At 50.6% G+C, this 21868-nt stretch overlaps 1 protein-coding gene across 1 annotated transcript; it reads left to right on the plus strand.

Annotated features, from left to right (window-relative positions):
• The first annotated feature begins 9051 nt into the window (after nucleotides 1–9051).
• Nucleotides 9052–19207, plus strand: SHOX (SHOX homeobox). The gene is made up of 5 exons (XM_086461324.1): nucleotides 9052–9325; nucleotides 12627–12835; nucleotides 17298–17355; nucleotides 17458–17546; nucleotides 18962–19207. The coding sequence occupies exons 1-5, from the start codon at nucleotides 9052–9054 to the stop codon at nucleotides 19205–19207; spliced, it is 876 nt and encodes a 291-aa protein (XP_086317450.1).
• Nucleotides 19208–21868: the final 2661 nt, after the last annotated feature.

Genomic DNA, 21868 nt, shown 5'->3' on the forward strand with positions numbered 1-21868 from the left:
TAAACTCCGCTCTTTCAAATCCTATTTACAGAGGCACAACGCAAGCTCCCATCAGCATGTGTTGTGACTCGCTGTGCATGGTAGTTGCTCCCCAGGGCTGTGTCCTGCACTGTCCACAGGCAGTTCCCGGAGCTAAGTGAAGCCAAGGGTGAAGAACAGGCACAATACAAGGGAAAACCACAAGGAAGGGATGTTCCAGGAGTAATGAAACACTAGGGAAATTAGGAGTGGGATGCATGTATCTGAGAGAGGTTTCAATGCACACTTCAAGGTCTGAACGTATTAAATGAAGTTTATCGTATCACTTATCCCACTGGTTTTCCTCTGCCAGAGCGTGGCTTTCTGGCTACTTCTACTTTTTTTTTTTTGTCCTAGACACGAGGCTGCGTTGCGGTGAAAGGCAGGCCAGTTCAGGCAAAGCTGAGGGTGTCTCGTCTGGGCAAACATCCCCCCTGCCGCTGGGTTTGCTGCTGCTCCGTAGAAAGTTGAAGAGGTTTGTGGGGGGATTGCAGACTTGCTGTGGGGCTGGTACCCCAGGGAACACTGCTGGCTGTCCCCCCCCCCTCCCCCCCAGCTGCCTCCCAGGAGGTTACCCCAAAGACAGGGCCAGAGAGTACGATAGGGAATTAGGAGCCTTTTCACACTGATGCTCACAAGGTAGAAAACCAGTAACCCCTTCTTCCCCAAAAAGGGGAAGGAAGAGAGGGCAGTGGGAGAGGGCAGGCTGCTTCTTGTGCTACCTTGCAGACCCCCCACCCCCACTCCATGTTATTCTCACCACCAACCCCTTAGAGCCTCGTTTGGCAAGGGGCTTAAAAGCACATCGGACTGCTGTTGTATAACTTGGTTGCACCACTCGCTCTCTTTCTACCTAGAGCTACTGTTCCCGGGCTTCCCACCTCCACAAGTCTCACCTACAATAATCCCTATCATAAGCACCTCAGCATAACCCTCCTCTGTATAACACGGGGGGGAAGCCCTGCTTGCTGCCGGCGGTAGAATGTCTCCATTGTGGCCCCATGCAGGCGCTGTATATAATCTTTCTCTGCCAATATATGTCTTCATGAGCTGCCCCCCCTCCCTCCTCCCGAAAATAAAACGACTATTCTTTTCTGTTTCAAGTAGATTTCGTGCAATAAAAAACATTTTATTGCTTCCAGTAATTGGTATTTAATTTGCAGGCCTTTACAACTTGCAAAGAACAGACTGCTTTAGCCGGAGAGCTGGTATGTGTGTGCACTTTGTGGATTTTATTCCACTGGCACTTGCTTAGTTGACTGGTGTAAAACGATACAATTATGGTTTTGCAATCAGAAAGCCTGCAGATAAAGACCTGGAGAGACGTTATAAGGTCCTGGGTCCAATTTGAAGCAGCAGGCAAGACAATATAATTTTAGGGGGCGCTGCCAGCCTCAGACATCAAAACTTGACTCCTGTTAAGTGTTTTCCATTTTACTGTCAAAATATCAAAGGCTGTTATTTAAACCCGGAGTCTCTTAAAGTTGATTTTCTTTCTCTCTCCTTCTCCCCCACCTCTTTTTTTCTCTTTAACTACCCCGATAAACGCGAGGCGAAGTAACCTGTGAAATGTTAGCCCCCTCGCTCTCCACCTCGCTGTGCAGGGGCATTGAAGCCCGCCGCAGTCCTTAATCCCTTTTTTAGGTGAAATCTCGCTCCGGCCGGCCCCATCCCTCCCGACGGCGGCCGGGCGGGCCGGGGGGGTGGGGTGGGGGTGTGTGTGTCTCTGCCCGTCGAGGGCCGCGGCTGCGGGGGGTGGGGTGCGGGGGGGTACCCCGAGCCGGGACCAGCTCAGCGGGGACCAAAGGGGACGCGGCTCGACCCTTCCTCGGGGGACATGTCGCTGCGGCACCCACCGATTCCCTCCCTCTCCCGACCCGGGGGAGGTCGGGGCAGAGCTCAGCGGCAAAGACCGGCCGGCACCCCTTGCCCACCCGCAGCCTACACGAGTGGGGAGCGGGGACGAGGGGGGAATCCGCCCCGCGCCTTCCCTGGGCACAGCTGCAAATCTGCCATTAACAACCCCCTGCCCCGACGCGGGGAGCAGCGGGGAGGCGGCGGAGGATGGGGGTAGGGGGAGAGCATCCCTCCGCTGCCGCGGAGCCCCGCCGCACCGCGGAGTGGGGCGTCGCGGGGCGTGTGTGTGTGTGTGTGTGTGTGCCCACGCGTGTGCGCGTCCTGCAGGGACGTGGGGACCCACCTCCGGGCACGGTGAGCACCGCCTCGAAAAGACCTTTTAAACCCACGCGTGTCGTTTCCAAGTTGCGCAGCGGGGGGCCGGCGGCTCCCCCCGACGCACCTCCGCGACCCTGCGGGGGCTCCGGCGCCCCCCGCCCCCCCGTCCCTCTGCCCAGGGCTGTGGGCAGCCGAACAGGCGGGCGGGTGTTCTCGGGCTCTGCCTTATTCTTCCATAAAAATAGAGGTAAATCCACGGGCTTCTGCTTGTAATAAACTGGCAAATGAATTATTCCTTCCCTTGAGTATTAAACTATTATCTGATTTAAGTTTACCCTAATGTTTCAACAATTTCATCCTGCTAAAGGAAAAAGGGGGGGGGGGGGGGGGGGGGGGCGGGGAAGGGAGATAGTCGTGCCCTTAAGAGAATAACTAACTAACTAAATAAATAAATAAACCCCTAAACAGTCTTCTGTAGGAAAGAAGTTAATATACTCAATTATTTTCTGAAAAAGATCATAACATCTGGAAATTGATATCAAATGGTGTACAATCCCTGAGAGACGATAAACTTCCACTGTATAATATTTCCACTAGAAATCTTAATAATCCCATAAATCTTCCCTGTGAATTGGGAAAATGTAACAGTTCATTGAAATACTCATTGGGAAATAATTGAAAAAATGTAATAGTTCACTGAAATATTCGTGGGTTTTTTTCTTTCTTTGGTGCTGTTGCTAACTCTGTGCATGTGTGTAAATATTCCTACTTCGTTTTAAAGACGTACACGGAATATTCCCTTGAGCGCTGCATACCATAAAAGAAAAATATGCCCTTTTGACTTATTAATCATTATTACAGAGTTCAAAATTGCAGCGTCCCTCGCAGATTACTGGAGGAGGCAAACAATTCTCTCTGTGTGTATTTTGTGTTGCTAGAATCTGTACAAACTTTCCAGCTCGGAACTTTTTTTCCCTTATTTTTCTGCGGTTTTTCTGATAGATTCTTCCAATTCTGGTCGAGTTTTCCAGGGCGACTGAAATCAAGGGGGCTAGTCGCCCATTATGCTCGCCCACTAAATTGTAATTAATTACACACGAAGGCAATTGCTTATTGTAATTCACCACGTGAATGTTGAATTTTACAGAAGTAAAAGTAGATGGAGATTCGAACACGTCTGGGCTCCTGTAATGAATATATGAGTAATTAAAGTTGCTGGAACGATGCAGCTTTTTTTTTTTTTTTTTTTTTTTTTTTTTTTTTTTTAAAAAAAAAAAGTGTGATCGAGAAGAGACGTTGTGCGTGTGTGTGAGCGTGTGTGTTTGCATGTGGGTCCGTGTAGGAACATTTGTGTGTTTTTGAATTAATGTATCCCTTTGGTTACGTTGCTACAAGTCGGAATAAAGACAATTAAGCCCTTAGCATTTCTGTCACACTCCATTAATTACTGTAGCCGCTCCTGTCCCGACCGTTTGGTAAGATATTCGTCAGGTACGATACGATACCCGACCAGCAGCCTCAGCCGGGGAAGTAGGCTATTGTTAGTTTAAACTATAGCCTTTCAAATGTTCTTTATTTTACTTTTCATCCAAGATTGTTTTCCTCTCTTTTAAAAATGTTTTTCTAAAAATAAAACTTAACACAAATGTTTTAAGATTAGATTTGCGGGGAAACAGTTTAATTTTCACCATATGTTGCCACAGCGGCTCGTAGATTAAAAAAAAAAAAAAAAAAAAAATCTTTCCACTGAAGCTACCAAAAAAAAAATCTAATATAAAATCGTATTCTTCCCAATGCTTTTCCCTCCTGTGGGCCATTTTACGGCTTCCAAATAAATCTTTAAGGTTGTAAGGAGGGGAAAAAAAAAAGTGCCCTGATGACGGAAAAGCAAGTCCTGCCATGGTAATGTCCTTTATTAATATTATAGATGTGTAGTGTGCTGGATGGATCAATCATATCCATTCACAATCAGGATTAAGAGAGCCTATTTTAATGAAAATCTATTAGTCTCTCACTTGAGACACGGATGTTGCTTAAATCAATAAACAGCATAAAAGAGAATACGACGCAGGTTTCTAAATTAAAAAAAAAAATCTCATCTATGAAATGTGTTAAGACGTCTGTAAAATCCTGAAGCCCTCGATCGATACTTATAAATATTTAATGTTTTTTTAAAAAAAAACACAAATTGAAACCCATTAACACTGCATCCATTCTTATTATTAAAACAAATTGTCCTTGGAATTATGTGCTGTGGAAATGGAGCCAGATTGAAAGGGCATCCTCTGAAATATGTTTACTCGCTTTCATGTAAACCAATAAAAATCTGCAGGAGTCTGTAGCGTGAGCAGAAAGGTTTGATGTACAATGTCCATGATTACAGTCTCTGAATTAATCACGAGAGAGAGAGGGAGAGAGAGAGGGAGGGAGATGGAGAGAGAGGACTCAGTTATCTACTCAACAAAATCTTGCTCTCCGGGTCAGCGCTTATTAAAGCGTGGATTAAAACGATGATTTTTATGTTTGCTTATTTGCCCCATTTGGACCAAAATAAGCTAAAGCGGGGGGAGGGAGGAAATCGAGTTTCACCCTACGTCATACCATGAGTCAATGTACAAATGTACATTCCTCTTATAAATATGAAATCCAATACTTTGCTTTGGAAATGCTTAAAGCTAATGCAACACTTAAACCCATTCGTAATTATTCCTCCCGTTTAACTCGGAGAAAAAACAAACAAACAAAACCAACAAAACCCAAACAACTCACAATGGTCAAGAGGTCCCTTTGAAAGAGGAATAATAATAATAATAATAATAATAATAATAATAATAACAACAACATCTATTGATACCCCACTAAACAAAGGCTCTTCTGCCCTGCCAGGTCCAGGGCTTTTCCCTGGCAGGACCACGTTCTCTGCAAATGTCCCCCTCGCACTCCTGGCCCGTGTCACCAGGTTTGGAGCACCCCTGAGCCCGTCTCCTCCCCGGCTGCCCCCCGCTACCGGGGGGCTACGGGGAGCGGCAGCGGCAGCCGGGGAGGAGGCGGGATGGGGTTTGTGGAGGGGACTCAGCCCCGTAGGGCCGGCGGTGGGGCAAGTGAGGAGAGAGGAAAGAAAAAAAGGGGGGTGAGTGGGAATGAGCGGGACCCCCCCTCTTTTTGTCAAGTTCGGACACCCAGCAAGGCGGAGGGTTCTTGTTCCCTGTTCCCCGGAGAGATGGGGAGAGAGAAGGAGGAGGATATAGGGGTGCAGTGCCCTACAGGTTACCCAAGGAGGTCGTGATGCCAGCGGAGCCCTCAAAATGCAGCTGATGGTCGGACCTGCAAGGGACTGGGGGGGGTCAGGGAGAGCGGGATGGCTTTTGCCGCGGCAAAGGAGTGCCGAGCTGAGGCGGGGGCAGCTCTGAGGGGCGCTGATGACTTCTTGGTTTGGACACAGGGTCCCAGGAGCTCTGTACCTGCAAAGGAATGGGGTTTGGACGGCAACTCCTTCCCTGCCTCCCTCTCTCTCTCTCTCTATCCCTCCCTCCCTTCATCTCTTCATCCCTCCCTCCTTCCATCCCTCCTCCCCAGTCCGTTATCAGGAGCAGCAATAAGCGTAATTCCCCTCTGAACTCGCTGTCAAAGTTTGTAGAGGGGTGAAAAGCGCCCCCCACTTTTGCCCACACCCGCACCACCTTGCCCTAGGTGTCCGCACGGCCGCGGAGACACACACACCCCCACACACACTCCCACCCGCTCCCCGCCTCCACCCGCTCCCCGGCGCCCCACTGGGACGGGACGGGACAGGACGGGACGGGCCCGTCATCCCCCGCAAAGCTCCGCGCTGCGCGGAGCGCGCAGTGAGGCCGTGGGAGCCCGAGGGGCTGCCCGCCCCTCCGCGCCCTCCGCCGCCTGCGCTCCGCGGGGGTCCGCAGCGTGGGGCGGCGGCCGGATCCCCGGGGGTGGGGGGGTGGGGGTGCGACTTGTACCGCTTCTTCTACTTTTTTTTTTTTTTTTTTTTTTTGTATAATTTCCCCTTTTTTTTTTTTTCCCTTTCCCTTTCCGGTGCTTTGTTTCGCTTTTCGCTTTCGGAGCGAGTCTGAGGCAAGTTCCCCCCGTCTGCAGCGCTCCCCCCGCGGTGGTCTCCGCGCTACCGTCGAGGGGGGCGAGTGGCGGTGGGCCGCGAATTGCCGCGCGATTTGCGCGCCCCGTGGCTGCCCCGGGTCGAGCTGCGCTCCGAGGGCTGCGGGAGCCGGCGGCGGGGGGGGGGGGGGGCAACCGGCTTTCCCACCGGGCGCCCCCGCGCTGCCGGGAAGCGGGGCCGGAGGGAAGGATGGGTATGGGGCGGCAGGGCTTTTTACCCCTCTGTTTTAGGGGGCTTGGATTTGCCCCTGTCGCCGGGAGCTGGGGGTCTCCCTGCAGGCGTGGGGCTGGGCGCAGGGGTGAGCCGCGGGGAGGAGAGCGGGACGGGGGAGGGGGGGGGAGGGGGGGAGGGAAGGAGGGGGATGCGGAGGCGGGGGTGCAAACTCCGTCGGCTCGGGGAAGGCGAAGCGCAGCGTGCCACACCGGGGCTGGGGGATCGGAGAGGGAAGCGGAGTTAGTAAATATTTATCCTTATTTGCTGGTTGCTGCGAGGGAGGCAGAGGGAGGTCGGGGCGGGGGGGGTGATGCCGGGCGAGCCGGGGGCTGGGGAAAGTTGCCCCGGCAGCGGCTCGGCCCCGGCGCAGCCCCGCGGAACCCACCCCCCCGCCCCCGCGGGAGCGTGTGTCCGCGACAGCCGTGCATCGCGACACCTGCCCCCCCCCCCGAACGCTTACACCCGCGGACCGCCTGAGACAGGCACAAGCAGCGCATCGTGCCGGGAGCATTTCTTTAGCCATACGTTACTTCCACGTCTATCGTTTGCCTTTATTATTTATGTGGTGCCGTGTGATATACATTAGAGCCTCGGATTTGATTGGCGTTTGCGATGACAAGACCTGTTTGTTAAGTTGTAAGGCTTCCTCGGCTCCCTCACTTGTTAAATGAACTCTGGAGGAAGGATGCCACCGAGACAGCACAATATAATAAATGTCAGGGATATCCGCAGTGCCGAGATCAAATGATCAATCCTTGTCCCCTAGATAATCATTTTAAATTCACACAGGGGGAGATTGATTTTTTTTTTTAAAGCCCTTTATTAATTGCTTCCTCGATTATTATTTTTTCCCCTCCTCCTGTGGAGGTGTTAACTCTGGTGCTGAGGGCACCTTTGGATTAATTAAACGCATTTTTAGTGTTTTCATGTTCTGCTAATTTTCAGAGCAGTCCCACGCTCCCCCGGAAAAGAAACAATGGCCCCTTGCTCCAGCAAGGAGCCTCCTTTGGTTGCGATTTAGAGCAGAGGGTGGCGTGATGATGAGCTCTGATTATCTCAAATTCGAGGCGAGGGAATGAGAAGGAGGTAAAAAGCCAAACGACCAGAAGACAAAATCCGTCCAAATACCAAATAACCCTTCGCGTTAAAGCCCGAGGAGAGGAGCTAGAAATAGCTGGAAAGTCGGCTCCGCGTGAGGATCAAATGGTGCGGAGAGGCGCTGGAAATGCCGGCGCTGTTATCTGGAGATGAATTTCAGGCAGCTATTCAAGCGCACAGAATAATAATTATTCCGGGAGTACAGCAAAAATAACAGCAGCCTACCAAGAACAAGGTGGGGAAATTATTGCCAGTCCTATCTTTAATCAGGCAGGAGACGTTTCGTTGGGGGAAAAAAAAAAAAAAGAAAAAAAAAGAAAAAAAAAAAACAAAACAAAACAACGAACCAGACGATGTAATGCTCTACTTGTCGTGTACAAACTCTCGTGTTAACAAATTACCCCTTTGCTGCACGCAGCAGGATAGCTCTGCATCCAAAGAAACATTTTAGATTTTCATGTTACCCAACAGTATCTTCAGACGACATAATAACAGTAAACAAGAAAACAGATCCTGCAACGTTTACATGCACCTGGAGTCCCCCTATCTATGGATAACTCCCCTCCCCAGCCAAGCAACCCCCTCCAAATCTTCCGAAAACACCGACACGGATCTCCGAGACACCTCACAACTTGTTTAACTGCAACACACGTCCCCCTCCGCGCACCCACCCACCCGCCAGAACAGGCAACACTTTTAAAACAGCATTTTTGGTTCGCGTATTATTTTGACCATTGAATTAAGCGAAATTAACAAAATAGCAAATCAGGTAGAATTTCCAATGATTACAACCAATGCACATCTCCAGCTTTTTATTCATTACCTTTTTTATTGAACACTCATTTTCTTTTCCTCTTGACAGCGATACATTTAATTGCAGGAGCGCAGTTATTTGATTAGCTAGGTCCGTTTTTACTCACAGTGTTGCCACGCACAGGATGTCCTTACAATCAATTAAGTCTTCCTCGACTTTCATTTCTGCAACCCGTTTACAGAATGCAGATACCTATTTTCATGTTTTCCTCTCCCCCCCCCCCTTTTATTCCTCTTTCTCCCTCTCTCTCTCCCCTTCTTTTTCGCTTTTGCCTCTTTGCCTCCCTAAATCAAGGTGCAAAGATGCCAAAGAGTGATGAAATGAAAAGAAAGCCAATTGCTGGACTGAGGTGGGGGAGATAGCTGCTAGGAGTCCGCCTGCGACTATGGAGCAGTCAGTAATTGCTGGAGACAGGGAGAGCTGGGGGTTGGGCTGAGGTAGCCATGTATAAATAGTGTGATCTCAAATTGAAAGGCATAAATAACAGCAGGAGTGATCTAACCCTATACAGCCCATCTTCTACGTGCAAAAACAGCGTGCGGAGGACGGCCACATCTCCGACTGAAAACAAGTGGATCTCTGTGGATAAGATCACCGGGCAGCCATGGAAGAACTTACGGCTTTTGTATCCAAATCTTTTGACCAGAAAAGCAAAGAGAGCAGTAGCGGCAGTGGCAGCAGCAACAAGAAGGAAACGATCACGTACAGGGAAGTTTTGGAGAGTGGGTTGGCTCGCTCTAGGGAGCTTGGAAACTCTGACTCTAACCTGCAGGACATGACCGAGAGCAGCAACCATTGCCCGGTGCATCTTTTCAAAGACCACGTAGAGAGCGACAAGGACAAACTGAAGGAGTTCAGCACGGGCAGGACGGCGGAAGGTAAGAGCGGGGCTGGGCGCCCTCCACCCCGCGCCCCTCGCCGGCAGCCCCGACCCCCTCCCCGGCCGCCCCCCGCCGCTCCCGGCGCTCCGCAGCGGGGGCGAACCGGCCACCGCCTCCCTGGCCCCGGCTCCGGCGGGGCGAGCGGTCTCGGCTCCCGCATCCTGCCTCCCTCCTCCGGTCGCCTCCCTCCCGCAGCGGCGGGAACCCACGCTTTAGCAGCACATACGCCTGCACGCGTAACGTGAACATAGCCGTGAAAAATAACTCGCAACTTCGGTCCTCCCTCCCCCCCCCCCCCCCCCTTCCCTGCCAGCCCCCGTTCACATCCGACATCGATCCGCTGCGTTAGGCGTTCACTCGCCCGGGGGAAGGGGGGCAGCGCAGGACGTCAGACATTTTTGTCTCTCTGGGTATTTTTGTACGAGGAAACCTCGTCCGGGGAGTTTGAATGCCTTAGGAGACCTGTTCTTCCTGCTTCCGGGCCGTCAGGATGCTGCTGCTGCTTCTTCTGGGAGAAAGCTGGATGTGGAGAGGGCTCTCCCTGGTCACTTTGCCTTGTGTCGGCCAGCCTGTCCTAGCCAGAGGCTGCGGCTGGCGAGGAGGAGGAGGAGGAGAGGAGCCTGGCTGTAGGGGAGCTGCCCCGGCCCGGGTGAGACTGAGCATCCCTGCGGAGAGAGGCACCGGCCGGCCCTGCCGCCTGGTCCCTCGGTCCCCTGCCTGTCCTTCTCATCTGGGCCGGGGCCGCACCGCATCCCCCCGGGGTGCGGGGACCCCCGGCCGAGGGGTAAAACGTCGTTCCTTCTCTCAGAGGAAAAAAAAAATCTACTTAAAAATGATTTTTAAATCAAACAAGCTAAAAATCCCGCATAGGCTCGCAGGGGAAGGAAAGAATAAAAAAGGCGGGGGGATTAGAAAGTTGAGAAAGTGTCTCTAGGCAAGTTAGGCAGGTGGACCTGCCTGGGGAGCTACCGGCTAGTTTGGGGTAATAAAAAACGGTTAATAGGTTGGGGAACAACAACCAGTCTTTCAGCTGTTTCCTACTGTTTGATCTTGTTTAATATAACATTGGGCGAAAGGCAATTTAATTTACAGCCCAAACGCTTATTTAATATCCTTCTCTCTTCCACCCACTCCCCAAACAGAAGGACCGGGTATAATCACATATTTGGGTACCCGTATTTCTGCAAAAGACGGTACCACTCAGCACTGCTGATTTCCCTTCCCTGGTCGAGGAATTGCAAAACGAGATGGTTTCGTTTAGAGGAATCACTCGCGCAGGAGACGGTTTTAAAAAAATGAAAGCAGGGCATGCTCCACGAAAAAAAAAAAAAATACAATGCGAACGAACGAACGAAAAAAAAAAAAATCTCTTCCTTTTCCCTGTGTGTCGAAATTCTGGCTTGTATGTTTAGCTAATCTAATCTATGGAGAGGGGCTGGGGGTGGGGATGGAAGGGAGGAGTTGGAAAGAGCTGAGATGCTTGTGACAGTTTAAATTCATGCCAGGTTTCAGTCTAATTTCAACTGATTCCGGCGTGTGATTTCAGTCCCACCGATATGCTAGTTAATATTTATACCTATCACGGACATGCTGTAGCCTCGGATCTCCGAAAGGAGACACAGCCTTTGAACGCGCCTCACTTTCCCTAGGCGCTTGCTGGGTTAGCACCCTCGGCTTTTTATAGGGGTTCCCCTTACAGGAGAAGTCTCCCCAAAACGCCATTAAGACCAACCAACGAAGACCCTCCTTCCGGAGGCCAGACCCTTCCCAAAGTTTTATGCAGTCGATATCCCTCCCGGAGTCGGAGACAGGGAGCCCGGAGGAGCGATTATGGCCAGGGACAGTTTTTATTTCGGAAGCGAGAACGAGCGCTTCGCCTTGGGTCCCCGCCTCGCTTAAGCACAGATGCAGTTCAGGACGTTTTATTACGTTCAATTAACTTACGATTTGCAGTTAGTCATTTGCATTTTGAGATGCCCCTAAGTATATAGGTTAATAGATATGTGCATGCGCACATTTGTGTGTGTGTGTATACATACATATATAGATATAAAATACATGTGCTTTTGGTGAGGGGAAAACGGATTTATTTCGGGATGAGCTGCAGATGTGGCTTCCCCCCGCCTCACAGTGCCCAGGAGGTGAAGCAGGACAAAGGAGGCAGCCGGACCAGGCACGTCCCGGGACTCCGGCGGTGCCCGCGCTGGATGCTCACCCCGGCGGGGCGCCCCGGGCAGGCAGTGGATCCCGGGGAACCGGTTCAGTCTCCAGAGGTGGCCCCTGCTCCAGCACCTCTCCTCTTTTCGTTAGCCGGGTTTAAAAGCGGGTCTGTGCGTTAGGCCGCCTGGCATTAAGGAAAAGGCGGGGGAAGGAGGAAAAAAAAATAAAATGATAATTTGCCAAAGCAAAAGAAATTCCTCCATCCCAAGATAAAAAAAAAGGCAACCGTTTCCCCCAGCCCACCTCCCCTCTGCCCGGGACAAGAGTGCACAGCGGCTGCCTGCGGTCGCAAGCTCGTCCCGAGCCCTCTTGGGCTCCATGAGGGCTGGCGGGCGTCTGCTGGTTGCAGGGGCTGGGGGGCACCCACGGTCCTCCTCGAGTCCGCTCCCCCGCGCCGGGCTGTGGAGACCCGCCGCCCCGAGGATTTCGACCCATCGGCAGGTATTTCAGAGGAAGGAGAGGTGCTAAGGGGGAGAGGGACGGACGGTCTCCCTCTCAGGCCCATGGAAAGTTTCTTTTACGAGGCAGATATTTTCACCGTGGCTTCATCATGACAGGGATGGGGAGCGTCTCGCATAACCCTCTTCACTTTGGGAGAAAACGGAGACGGAGAAACCCCCTTCCCCCGCCTCTTCCCACCGCCTAGAGGTATCGGGGGGGGGGGGGGGGGGGGGCGGGGGGGGGGCCGTTTCCCTACCAGCCCCTTCCCCGAATTGCCCGTGCCAACCGGCGGCACGGCTTCCTCCTCAAGCTCGAACGAAGATAAAATTGTCTTTATATATATGTAGTTTTGCTGGTGGGGCATCAGCCAGGCAAGGCGGCGCGGCTCGCTCCCTCCCTCGGTCCGGAGCTGGCAGCGGGGCTCAGCCCGACCCGGTGCCCCCCGGCCCCGCTCGCCCCGCGCCCTGCCGGGGCTGGCCCGGGGTCCCCCCTTCCGCCCGCCGGTTGCCCCCGCAGGTTGCGCTGAGTTTGGGGACGAAGAGAGGGAAGGGGGGAGACCCCCGTGGGCTGCGGAGGGAAACTTCGGAGAGGTGCGAGGGGAGGCTCAGTGTCGTTTTCTCCTTCCCCCTCCCGGCAGGGATCTACGAGTGCAAAGAGAAGAGGGAAGATGTGAAGTCAGAAGATGAAGATGGACAGACCAAGCTCAAACAAAGGAGAAGCAGAACCAATTTCACATTAGAGCAGCTGAATGAGCTGGAAAGACTTTTTGATGAGACTCACTATCCGGATGCCTTCATGAGGGAGGAACTAAGCCAGAGGCTGGGACTGTCTGAAGCTAGGGTTCAGGTAAGAGAAAGGCTCTGTTCCTGGAAACGTCCTCACCTCACTTCCTAACTGCCAGCGGATCCTAGCACAGTGCCCCGTTTCATCCCAAGCGGGGAGGTGAAGGCAGAGACGACACGTGTGATGGGGAAGCTTCTTTGCAACTCCGCTGTACCTGTCCTGCCAAACTAATTCTGCTCCGGGAATGTCTGCCTGTGCCTTGCATTTCCTAGGAAGGCGGTTTAATTTTTTTTATTTTATTTTTTTTTTGGCGGTGTGTGTGTGTGTGTGAGTCGGGGTGGTGATAGTATTGACAAACTTCCAATAACCAAGCAACTCGATCTTTTTTTTCTTTTTTTTTTTTAAAAAAAAATATATAAAATATTGTATTTTTCCTTACAAACGTGCCATTAACTCTGCCTTAATCCTCACTTTCTTCCCCCTCCTTCTTTTATGGGGCCGTTATGGAAAAAAAAAAAAAAAAAAAAAAAAAAAGTGCCCGGAAAACAATCGCCGTGAATAAGGCTAGACGGTTTGGGTGCTGAGGGACAGGATTAGCCAGAGCCGGGGGAAAGGTGCCCACTCTGATTCGCGCAGCAAGCCTATGAATGCATGGCACCCATCTGGTGGAGTCTCCCCCCGTCCCTCCCATCCTGCTTCAGATACAGCTAAATACCAATTAGCCTTCGAAACCTTGAAAAGAAGTCCGGATTGCTGCAGTTCTGGGGCCGTCAGAGCCGTCTGTTTGTGTGATTTCATATTGATTATTTTAAAATTCGATTTTGGTTTGATGCACGGGAAAAATACCCCCACCTCCCTTAAGCCAATAGGGAATGCCTCCCCAAAACAGATGTCGTGTAAAAAACCCCAACCAACCAAACAAACTAAAAACACCCTAGAAATAATTAATAAGGTCAACTTGTGGCTCTTTGATCAGGCCTACAGCAGGAGAAACGTGAAGGAAATCCCTCCTCAGGTTATAACCCTGTGCTTTGGGCTATAACTCCTTGCTTGGCCTAGAAGACCCAAACCAAAATCCAAGAAGAAAAAGCCACCAAGTCAACCCCTCCACTGAACAAAACGCCCTCGCACCCTGGAGATGAGAGGCGCATGCATATGTATAACCGCCTATACGTGTGGGTGCGAATAGGTGCGGCTGGGTGGGCGTAGGTGACGACTGCCCGCCCAGGGCACGGCAGGAAGACGACAAATACAGCCCCGAGCTGGAGTGGGGAGAGGGACCGGCTTGCCCCCCTCCTTAAACATGACCCACCGTGAAAAGCAACAGGGCAGGACCCCGCTCCTCTTGGACCTGCTCAGCAAAGCTTGGCCTGAGTAAGCGGCTCTCTTGCTTTAAACTGCCTTCTGGAGGCATTTCCCAAAATAAAGAGTAGTCAGGTTGTTTTCTTTCTTGTTTTGGTGGTGGTGGTGGGTGTTTTTCAAATTTTTTTTAAGGGTCTTTTCTCCCCTCAGTTCCTGCCTCCCTCAGTAGAAGCTGAGCTGGGCAAGGGATGGTGCTGGGCACATGCCTTAGGAAGGGCGGCCTGCAGGGGATATTGCAGGGGTTCAGAGTGCTGCTGGCCTACTTTCTCCTGGAAGATTGATCTAACCACACCATATAAATTAATGAAAAGATTAAACTTTTGCTGAAGGGGACATCAACTCTTATGTCATCTTCCCAGATCTTCTTACTTGGGCTCTGTAATATCTTTCCAAGGCCTTGATGTACTGTTTCTATAAAAATAAATTACTTGTAATTGAATTCTGCACTCTTTCTTTCAAGTACTTTATTACTGAGCAGCACCTTAACAGGATGTTCATAGTTACAGGAAAATTGGTGCTTCAAGTGCTCACAGATCTTAAAACAGCACACCAAAAAAAAAAAAAAAAAAAAAAAAAGGAAAAAAGAAAAAAAATACTGATTCAGGTGGAGATTATGAAGGAGATAAAGAAAAATTAATAAATTAAATAATCTTACAACAGGTTTGCATGGATGAAAATAAAACTATAAATAAAAGATATATCAAGAGGGAAAAGAGGAGAAATGGCTAATTAATTAGGAAATAAGCAGAGAGCTTGATATTCATCAATAAATGGAAGTGGAAAAAAAAAAAAAAAGAAGGGAGGAAAAGGGAAAAGTGGGGATTTTTTAATACTTTCGGAATTGTTCTCTAATTCGTATCTGAACGGCTTGTCCCTCGCTGTCAAAGGATATAGTTTCAATTTAGTGTGGAAATTTGCTGTAAATAAATTGAAGCTCCTATGGTAGCTAGTCCTTATTAACCTTTTATTTTTAGTGTTGTTCTGGAAACTCATATCACCCAGCTGTCAGGGTTATAATTGAAAGTTATGAGACCATAGTGAGGAGCAGGCAGTAATTCAATTACAACAAATATCTTTGGGTTTATGGTGCAGGGCTAAATTAAATGTCATTATTCACTGTCTCTAATGGAAATCAAAAGGAAATCAGATTAGAGCATTTGTGAAAGAAATCACTGAGTGATCCTTAATGAAGAAATAACTGTCTAAAACAGTGTACTGTGCTTTACTTAGCATATTCATGACTAATTGGAATTGATCGTGAATCACACCAAGCCTGATTTATTATCGCTTAACGCAGTGGCTAATTCATCACTTTTATTCCTCATAACCTTATTTTTTCATAGCTAAAGGGAAAGGGCACTTCGTTTTCCAGATTTAAATATAATTTCTGTTTGAAATATGTTCTGATTTGCAAGAGAAGTTGTTTAAACGCTGCTTAAATTCCTCCTGACAATTTATACTCCTGGGTGGGGGGTGGGGGGAGCAGCGGCATGGGGAACACACACAAGGAGATTTCCTGCAAGGATTTACAACCGTCAAAAAAAATGTGTTATTGTCGCAACAGCACGATGATATTTTGCATGCTCATATCTAAAAAAAACCCCGTATGAATCCCTAACGGCCCCGTTAAAAGGAGAAGCGTTGCACGTTGTTAATATTTGCGTATTGCTAGTAGGGAAAAAAAAAAAATAAGGCTTCTGCCGTGCTGTGCGTTTCGGGGCAGCGAGGCGGCGGAGATGCCCGGTTAGCGCGGGGAGGGCTGCGCTGCGACAAGCCGGCGGGGAGCGGCAGCGGTCGGTCGGTCCGTCGGTCGGTCGGACGGTCGGTCCCGGCAGCCGCCCGCCCGCTGCGCGCTCGCCCCCGGCCACCCCAGGCAAGAAAACTGGTGCTCCGAATCAGAGAAGGCCAATTTCTACTTAAGAAAATCACTGTGGTACCCGAGGTAATTAATGCCTTTGGAAGCCTTTCTTTGCACTAATTACTCCGTTGTAAATGACCATCATTAAGGCAATTGAAGAAAGCTTGAAGGGAAAATTTGATGTAGGAAGTGCAGTTAGTATTAATTAACCGTATGATCTCTTGGCAAGTGCAAGAACATCAAAGGTTGTAGGTGTTTATTTAGTTACAAGATTTTATCAGCGGTGAAAGTCAATGTTTGTCCATATTCGGTAGGTTTTGGTGTAAGGATAAGGGTCCACAAAACATTTTGGTCCGTGCCTCTGATGGTCCTTTGGGGAGAGCTGCTAAACCTCGGAATGGCAAAAGTAATGAAGGTCTGAAATGCCCCTGGAAAAGAGGCAGGGGAGGCGCAGCGGCGACTGCAAGTTCTGCGCTTGGTAGAGTCAGAACGGCTGGAATTGGGGCAGGATTGTTGGACCCCAGGCATTTCTCCCAGGGTAGGGGCATAAGCCCTTCCTTACACCCCAGCCTGCAAAGACGTTGCTCTTGTCTGTCCGGGAGCCTACAGGAGCGGGTTTTGTTTCCTTTTAACCTTTAGGGAAGGGGGAATGATTCAGCCCCTTTAGTGCAAGTTCAGTATCTCGTATCTTCTCGGAGGTCTTCATGGTCTCCAAGCTCAGCTCGGGAGAGAGCAGACGGCCCTGTCGCTTAGGGGCCAGACCGCGGGGTCTGCCCTGGCCCCCGCTGGCTGTCCCCGAGATGTTCGAGATGTGACTGGAAAGGGAGAGAGGGTCCCACCCGGCCTGCGTGTGGCCTTATTTGAAGCGTTCTTGGGGGAGGGTCCCCTCGCTCCAGACGGGTGGCACAGGGATCGCTACTGCCCGCCCGGGGGACACGGCGGCCTCGGAGGCTCGGTGCGAAGCGGCCGGCTCCCGGTCTTCCTGGCTGCGGGGGCGCTTCTCATCTCCTCGATTCAGCTCACACTGAGAAACTCACACCAAAGAGCAAGATACACCTCCCCCCCCGCCCCCCAACAGCCCCACCTCAACACATAGAGGGGCTCACTCTGCCTGGGGCTGAGCTCATCCCCCTCGGCTGCTCCTGAGGAGAGACCTCAGCGCGGTTGTGCGGAGTCCCTCGCCTTTCCCCTCCATCCCCAGCCCCTGGGGTCAGTCCTCTATGAGCAGCTGCCTCGTCTATCTCCATCTTTGTCGTTGCTGTTGTTTTTTTTTTGTTTGTTTTTGTTTGCGTTTTCTTTTCGCAGGTCTGGTTCCAGAACAGGAGAGCAAAGTGCCGAAAGCAGGAAAACCAGATGCACAAAGGTGGGTAAGGGGTGCGGGCAGGGACGGATGGGGTGGGTGGGGTGGTGATGGGCCGAGGAGCCCCGGGGCGCCTTCGCCGCTCACCCGTGTCTGTCCCCGCAGGTGTGATCCTGGGAACCGCCAGCCATTTAGACGCCTGCAGAGTGGCCCCCTATGTGAATATGGGAGCCCTGAGGATGCCTTTCCAACAGGTAGTTAGCTCCGGTTTTATTTTGCTTTCCCCCGACGTGCTCCGACCCCCTTTTTCGTTTGCACGGGAGAAAGCCGGACATGTTCACAAGAGCCATTTATATAGAAGTTGGCACGTATTAAAAACAGGCTGTAAAACTTTGTGAAGGAGCCCCCGCCCGGCTGCCGGCAGCTCAGCGCCCCTCGGGCCCGGGGAGCGGGCCGAGCGGGGGGTCCCGCGGACCCGGGAGGCTCCGCCGGTGCTAAGGGCCTTCCCCCCTACCGCCGTGCGATGGGCTGGCACACGGCCGGCCCCGGGGCCGCCCGCAGACGTGGCAAAGGCCTCCCGGGGGCGCGTCGCCTTCCCGGGGCGGAGGCCGAGGGGCGCCCGGGTGAGCCCACCCGCACCCCCGCGTGGTCGGAGCGGCCTGGTGCCGAGCCTCTCAGGGGGGCTCCGGTATCCGCCCGGCGCTGCAGCAGGAGGGTCTCTCTCCCACCTGGTGGGCGAAACAGTGTGTGTGTGTGAGAAAGCCCCTATGCAGCCCCTTGCGCTGCCATTTTCCCCCCCTGCTCGGACGGGCTGTCGAGGCCTGGCCTTTTCCGACGGAGGAGGCTGCTCCCCGGTGCCCTGTCGCCGTCCTGGCCAGCCGGCACCGGGGCAGCACCGGAGCGCGGGGCCCGTGTCCTGCCCCCAGCGAGGCGCAGCCGCCCGGGCCAAGGCCGCCGGGAGAAAGCGGGACGAGGGGGATGAAATTCTGTCCCGCTTCCCGCCCCCTCCCCCCCCTCCGCTTTTTTTTTCTTTTTTTTTTTTTTTTTTTCGTCAATTAATCGGGGAATCGATTTTTTCCCAGCCCAAAGGGACCTTCCACCACCTTCTCTGTCTCAGAGACACGTGGAGCTGACAGATTAATTGTATTGATTTTTAAAAGACATATTTGGACCAAAATAATTAAATACATAAATAAACTCTCCCCCCACTCCTCCCCGAACCTACCCGGAGCTGAAATCTCTCAGTCAACCCAACGTGTTTGTGTAGGTCGAGAAAGCTCCAAAGCAAACACCAGCCCGGCCTATAAGGGACCCGTGGCCAAAGGGTATAAATAAACATCCTTGGAAAAAAAAAATATAAAAAAAATTAGCTATTTAGCACTTGCTGGCACCCATGCGTTCGGGCCACGTTTTTTATTTTTAATTTTTTAATTTTTTTTTTTAAGTACGAGGAGGGTCAAGGGTGCCTCTGTGCCCCTGCTGGAGGGCGGCGTGCGGGGGTCGCCGCTGACAAGTTGCGCTTTCAGCCGGCGGGGCGGGGCGGGGCGGGGCGGGGCGGGGGTCGGTGCCGGTGGGGCGGGGGCGGGGGGTGGAGGGTCGCGGGGTCGCGCGTCGGGGCTGACGCCGTGTCTCTGCCGCCGCCGCCGCGGCCGCCGCCGCCGCCGCCCAGGTCCAGGCGCAGCTGCAGCTGGAGGGCGTGGCCCACGCGCACCCGCACCTGCACCCGCACCTGGCGGCCCACGCGCCCTACCTGATGTTCCCGCCGCCGCCCTTCGGGCTGCCCATCGCCTCCCTGGCCGAGTCCGCCTCCGCCGCCGCCGTCGTGGCCGCCGCCGCCAAGAGCAACAGCAAGAACTCCAGCATCGCCGACCTGCGGCTGAAGGCCCGCAAGCACGCCGAGGCCCTGGGGCTCTGACACGCTTCAGCCCAGACCCACCCGACCCCCTTACCCCGCTCCGGGTGCCCGCGGCGGGCCGGTGTGTGTGACCCGCGCGGACCGCCGCTCTGACCCCCTACCCCCTCCAACCACCCCCAGCTCCTCCTCCTCCTCCTCCTCCGTCTCCCCGGCCGCAGGGCGGGCAGCGGGTGCTCCGGGCCGCCCTGCCGCCTCTTTTCTCATAGTTTTGGGTTTGGTTGGTTTTTTTTTTTTTTTTTTTTTATTATTTTTTATTTCTTTCCCAAGGTTTGTGAGCGCTCGGCGGCAGCCTCCTCCCGCCGCTCCGCTCGCCCTCTCGCCCCCAGGGACTTGGCGGCCGGGGGAGCCGGGCGAAGAGGGCGGCCGTTGGCGCTGTGGGGCACGGTGGGGACCCTCGGACCCATCCACCCACACGCACCCACCCGCACCCACAGTCAGAGACTCCGCGGAGGATAAAGTAGGTGGGAGGAGAGAGAAAGGAGAATTCAAAAAAAAAAACCCCAAACAAAACCAACCCAAACAAACCCAAAACCCACAAAAAAAGAAAAAAAAAAAAAAAAAAGAAAGGAAACGATCTCTAAATTATGTTAATCTGTGAACATTGGGGACACTTTGGATTTTTGACCCTGGTAAAAGCGATCGCTCCAGCATAACGTCATCTGCTGCTGTCAGTTTTGCTACCTTGTGCATGTGTCTAACTAAACACGTTTTGAAGATCAGAAATATATTAGAACGAAACTAAACAAAACAAATAGTAATAATAATAAATAATAAATCCTTGGGGCTGGTCTCCATTAAAGATGACATTTCTTTGTTGCCAACAGTATTATTTCACTGCCATGAATCTCTTCCATCACTGAGGAGCTGCTGCTGCAGAACTGGTTTGAATTTAAATGTGGAATTTCAGATCTGAGGCAAGGCAGTTTTTTTTTCTTCTTTTCTTTCCTAAAAAAAAAAAAAAAAAAAAAAGCAGCAATAACAAAAAATGTGCGTCTCAAATGGCTATGTCCTTTGAAAGGAGAGAAAGAGAGACACTAGAATTTACTAATCGTTAGTGATAACTTGAAAGATGGGAACAATAAGAAATGCACCTGTTTTGCCAGAATCACCTGAACTCAATGAAATGCATTGTGCCATAGAAACAGGTCAATTTTTCTATTTTTTTTTCCCCCAAATGTCTGGATCTTGGGTTCAAAATCTTCTTGTTTTACAGGATGTAGAAAGAATGACTTATACAAGAAAGATGGACATATGGTTTTAAGGCATAATACTGATGCAGCATTAATTTTAGTGAAATGCAATTAAGTGCAGTAAAGTGCAATACTGTAAATATTATAGATTAAAAAAAAATAGCCGTACTTATTCTGTTAATAACCGATTCTGCAAGAACCATAACTTCAGTCCTTTATGCTCAGACTGGTGCATTGCAGCTTTTTGCCAAAATGACGGTCTGAGTCTTCTATGAATGGATAAAGTTATATGCATCACACATGGGAAAAGGTAGATGCCATGATTTCTAGTCGAGTTAATGTGCCATATTTCTGGGAAGTAAGCCGAAAAGTCTGTATGACACTTTTGCAATCATTTTGAGTAAAGAAAAAAAAACAAAAAAAGGTCACACAGAAGTGTTTCATAGAGGTGGACAAGTTCAATATTTGGCCATTTTGATTTTTGCCTGTGTTTTAGACACCAAGTCTTAAGCTAATGCTTAAGCATAGTAACTAGTGTCAATCCAGAAAGGATGGGGAGTAGCGAAATCTTTTAAATTATATTACCAAAGTGTCTGGGTTTACTGACCCCCCCTTTTTTACTTTTTATGCTACTCACTTCTAGTTAGTTTATTATTTTTTTTTTTTTTTTCATTTTTCGTGGGGAGGAGAGAGGAAGGTACAAATATTGGTCTTGTCTACATCTAACAAGATAGCTATTTGTCGCCTTTGTTGCCAAGGCCTGTGTTGATGGAAGGTTACCCTCTCAATAGTACTGTTATTAAGCCTGCTTTTTGTGTCTCGTTTAGCAATCCGTTACTAGTTTTGGCTTTTGCTGATATTTATCAAATCCAAATATTACTGTAGGACAAAAATTCATGCTGTAGATAAATTTTAGACACTTGTCTTCTTTTTTATTTCTCCTTCAAGTTTTGATATTTTCTAGCAAGCAAAATTTCTGGAATGACAAAATTGTGCCATTTCCCTTGTATTTATTACATAAGAAGTAGTTATATCTTGGATTTGCTAGAGCTGATAAATGTTACCTGCCTTTTCTACCTCTCTGTGAAAGCCCAGTACCTTTTTAAAGCAAGGCCAAAATATTAAGGTAGTGTTACCTGTTGCTGAGAAATACAGACAAAAAATCTCAGGCAATTAACATTTCTTATTGAAACAAAACATTACCTAGAAAGTAAAATGTTATTCATGATGATGTATGAATTTCTGGCTAAAATAAGAAATATTTGGAGTGGTTCCAGCACCTCTAACATGCAGATCTGAAAAATAATAAGCATTACTACGGAGATGCTTTAGGCTATAACAAGTAACCTGTTGTACTGGATACCCACAGACATCGAAGGAGAATTTGATACATGGTGGTGAAGACCGAAGGCATAGAGCTTTTGATTGAGTGGGGACTGGTTGTTATCTGTGCCTATGGTCTAATTATTAT

Source organism: Leptosomus discolor, chromosome 1 (assembly GCF_034619465.1).
Source record: "Leptosomus discolor isolate bLepDis1 chromosome 1, bLepDis1.hap2, whole genome shotgun sequence".
Lineage (NCBI taxonomy): Eukaryota > Metazoa > Chordata > Aves > Leptosomiformes > Leptosomidae > Leptosomus > Leptosomus discolor.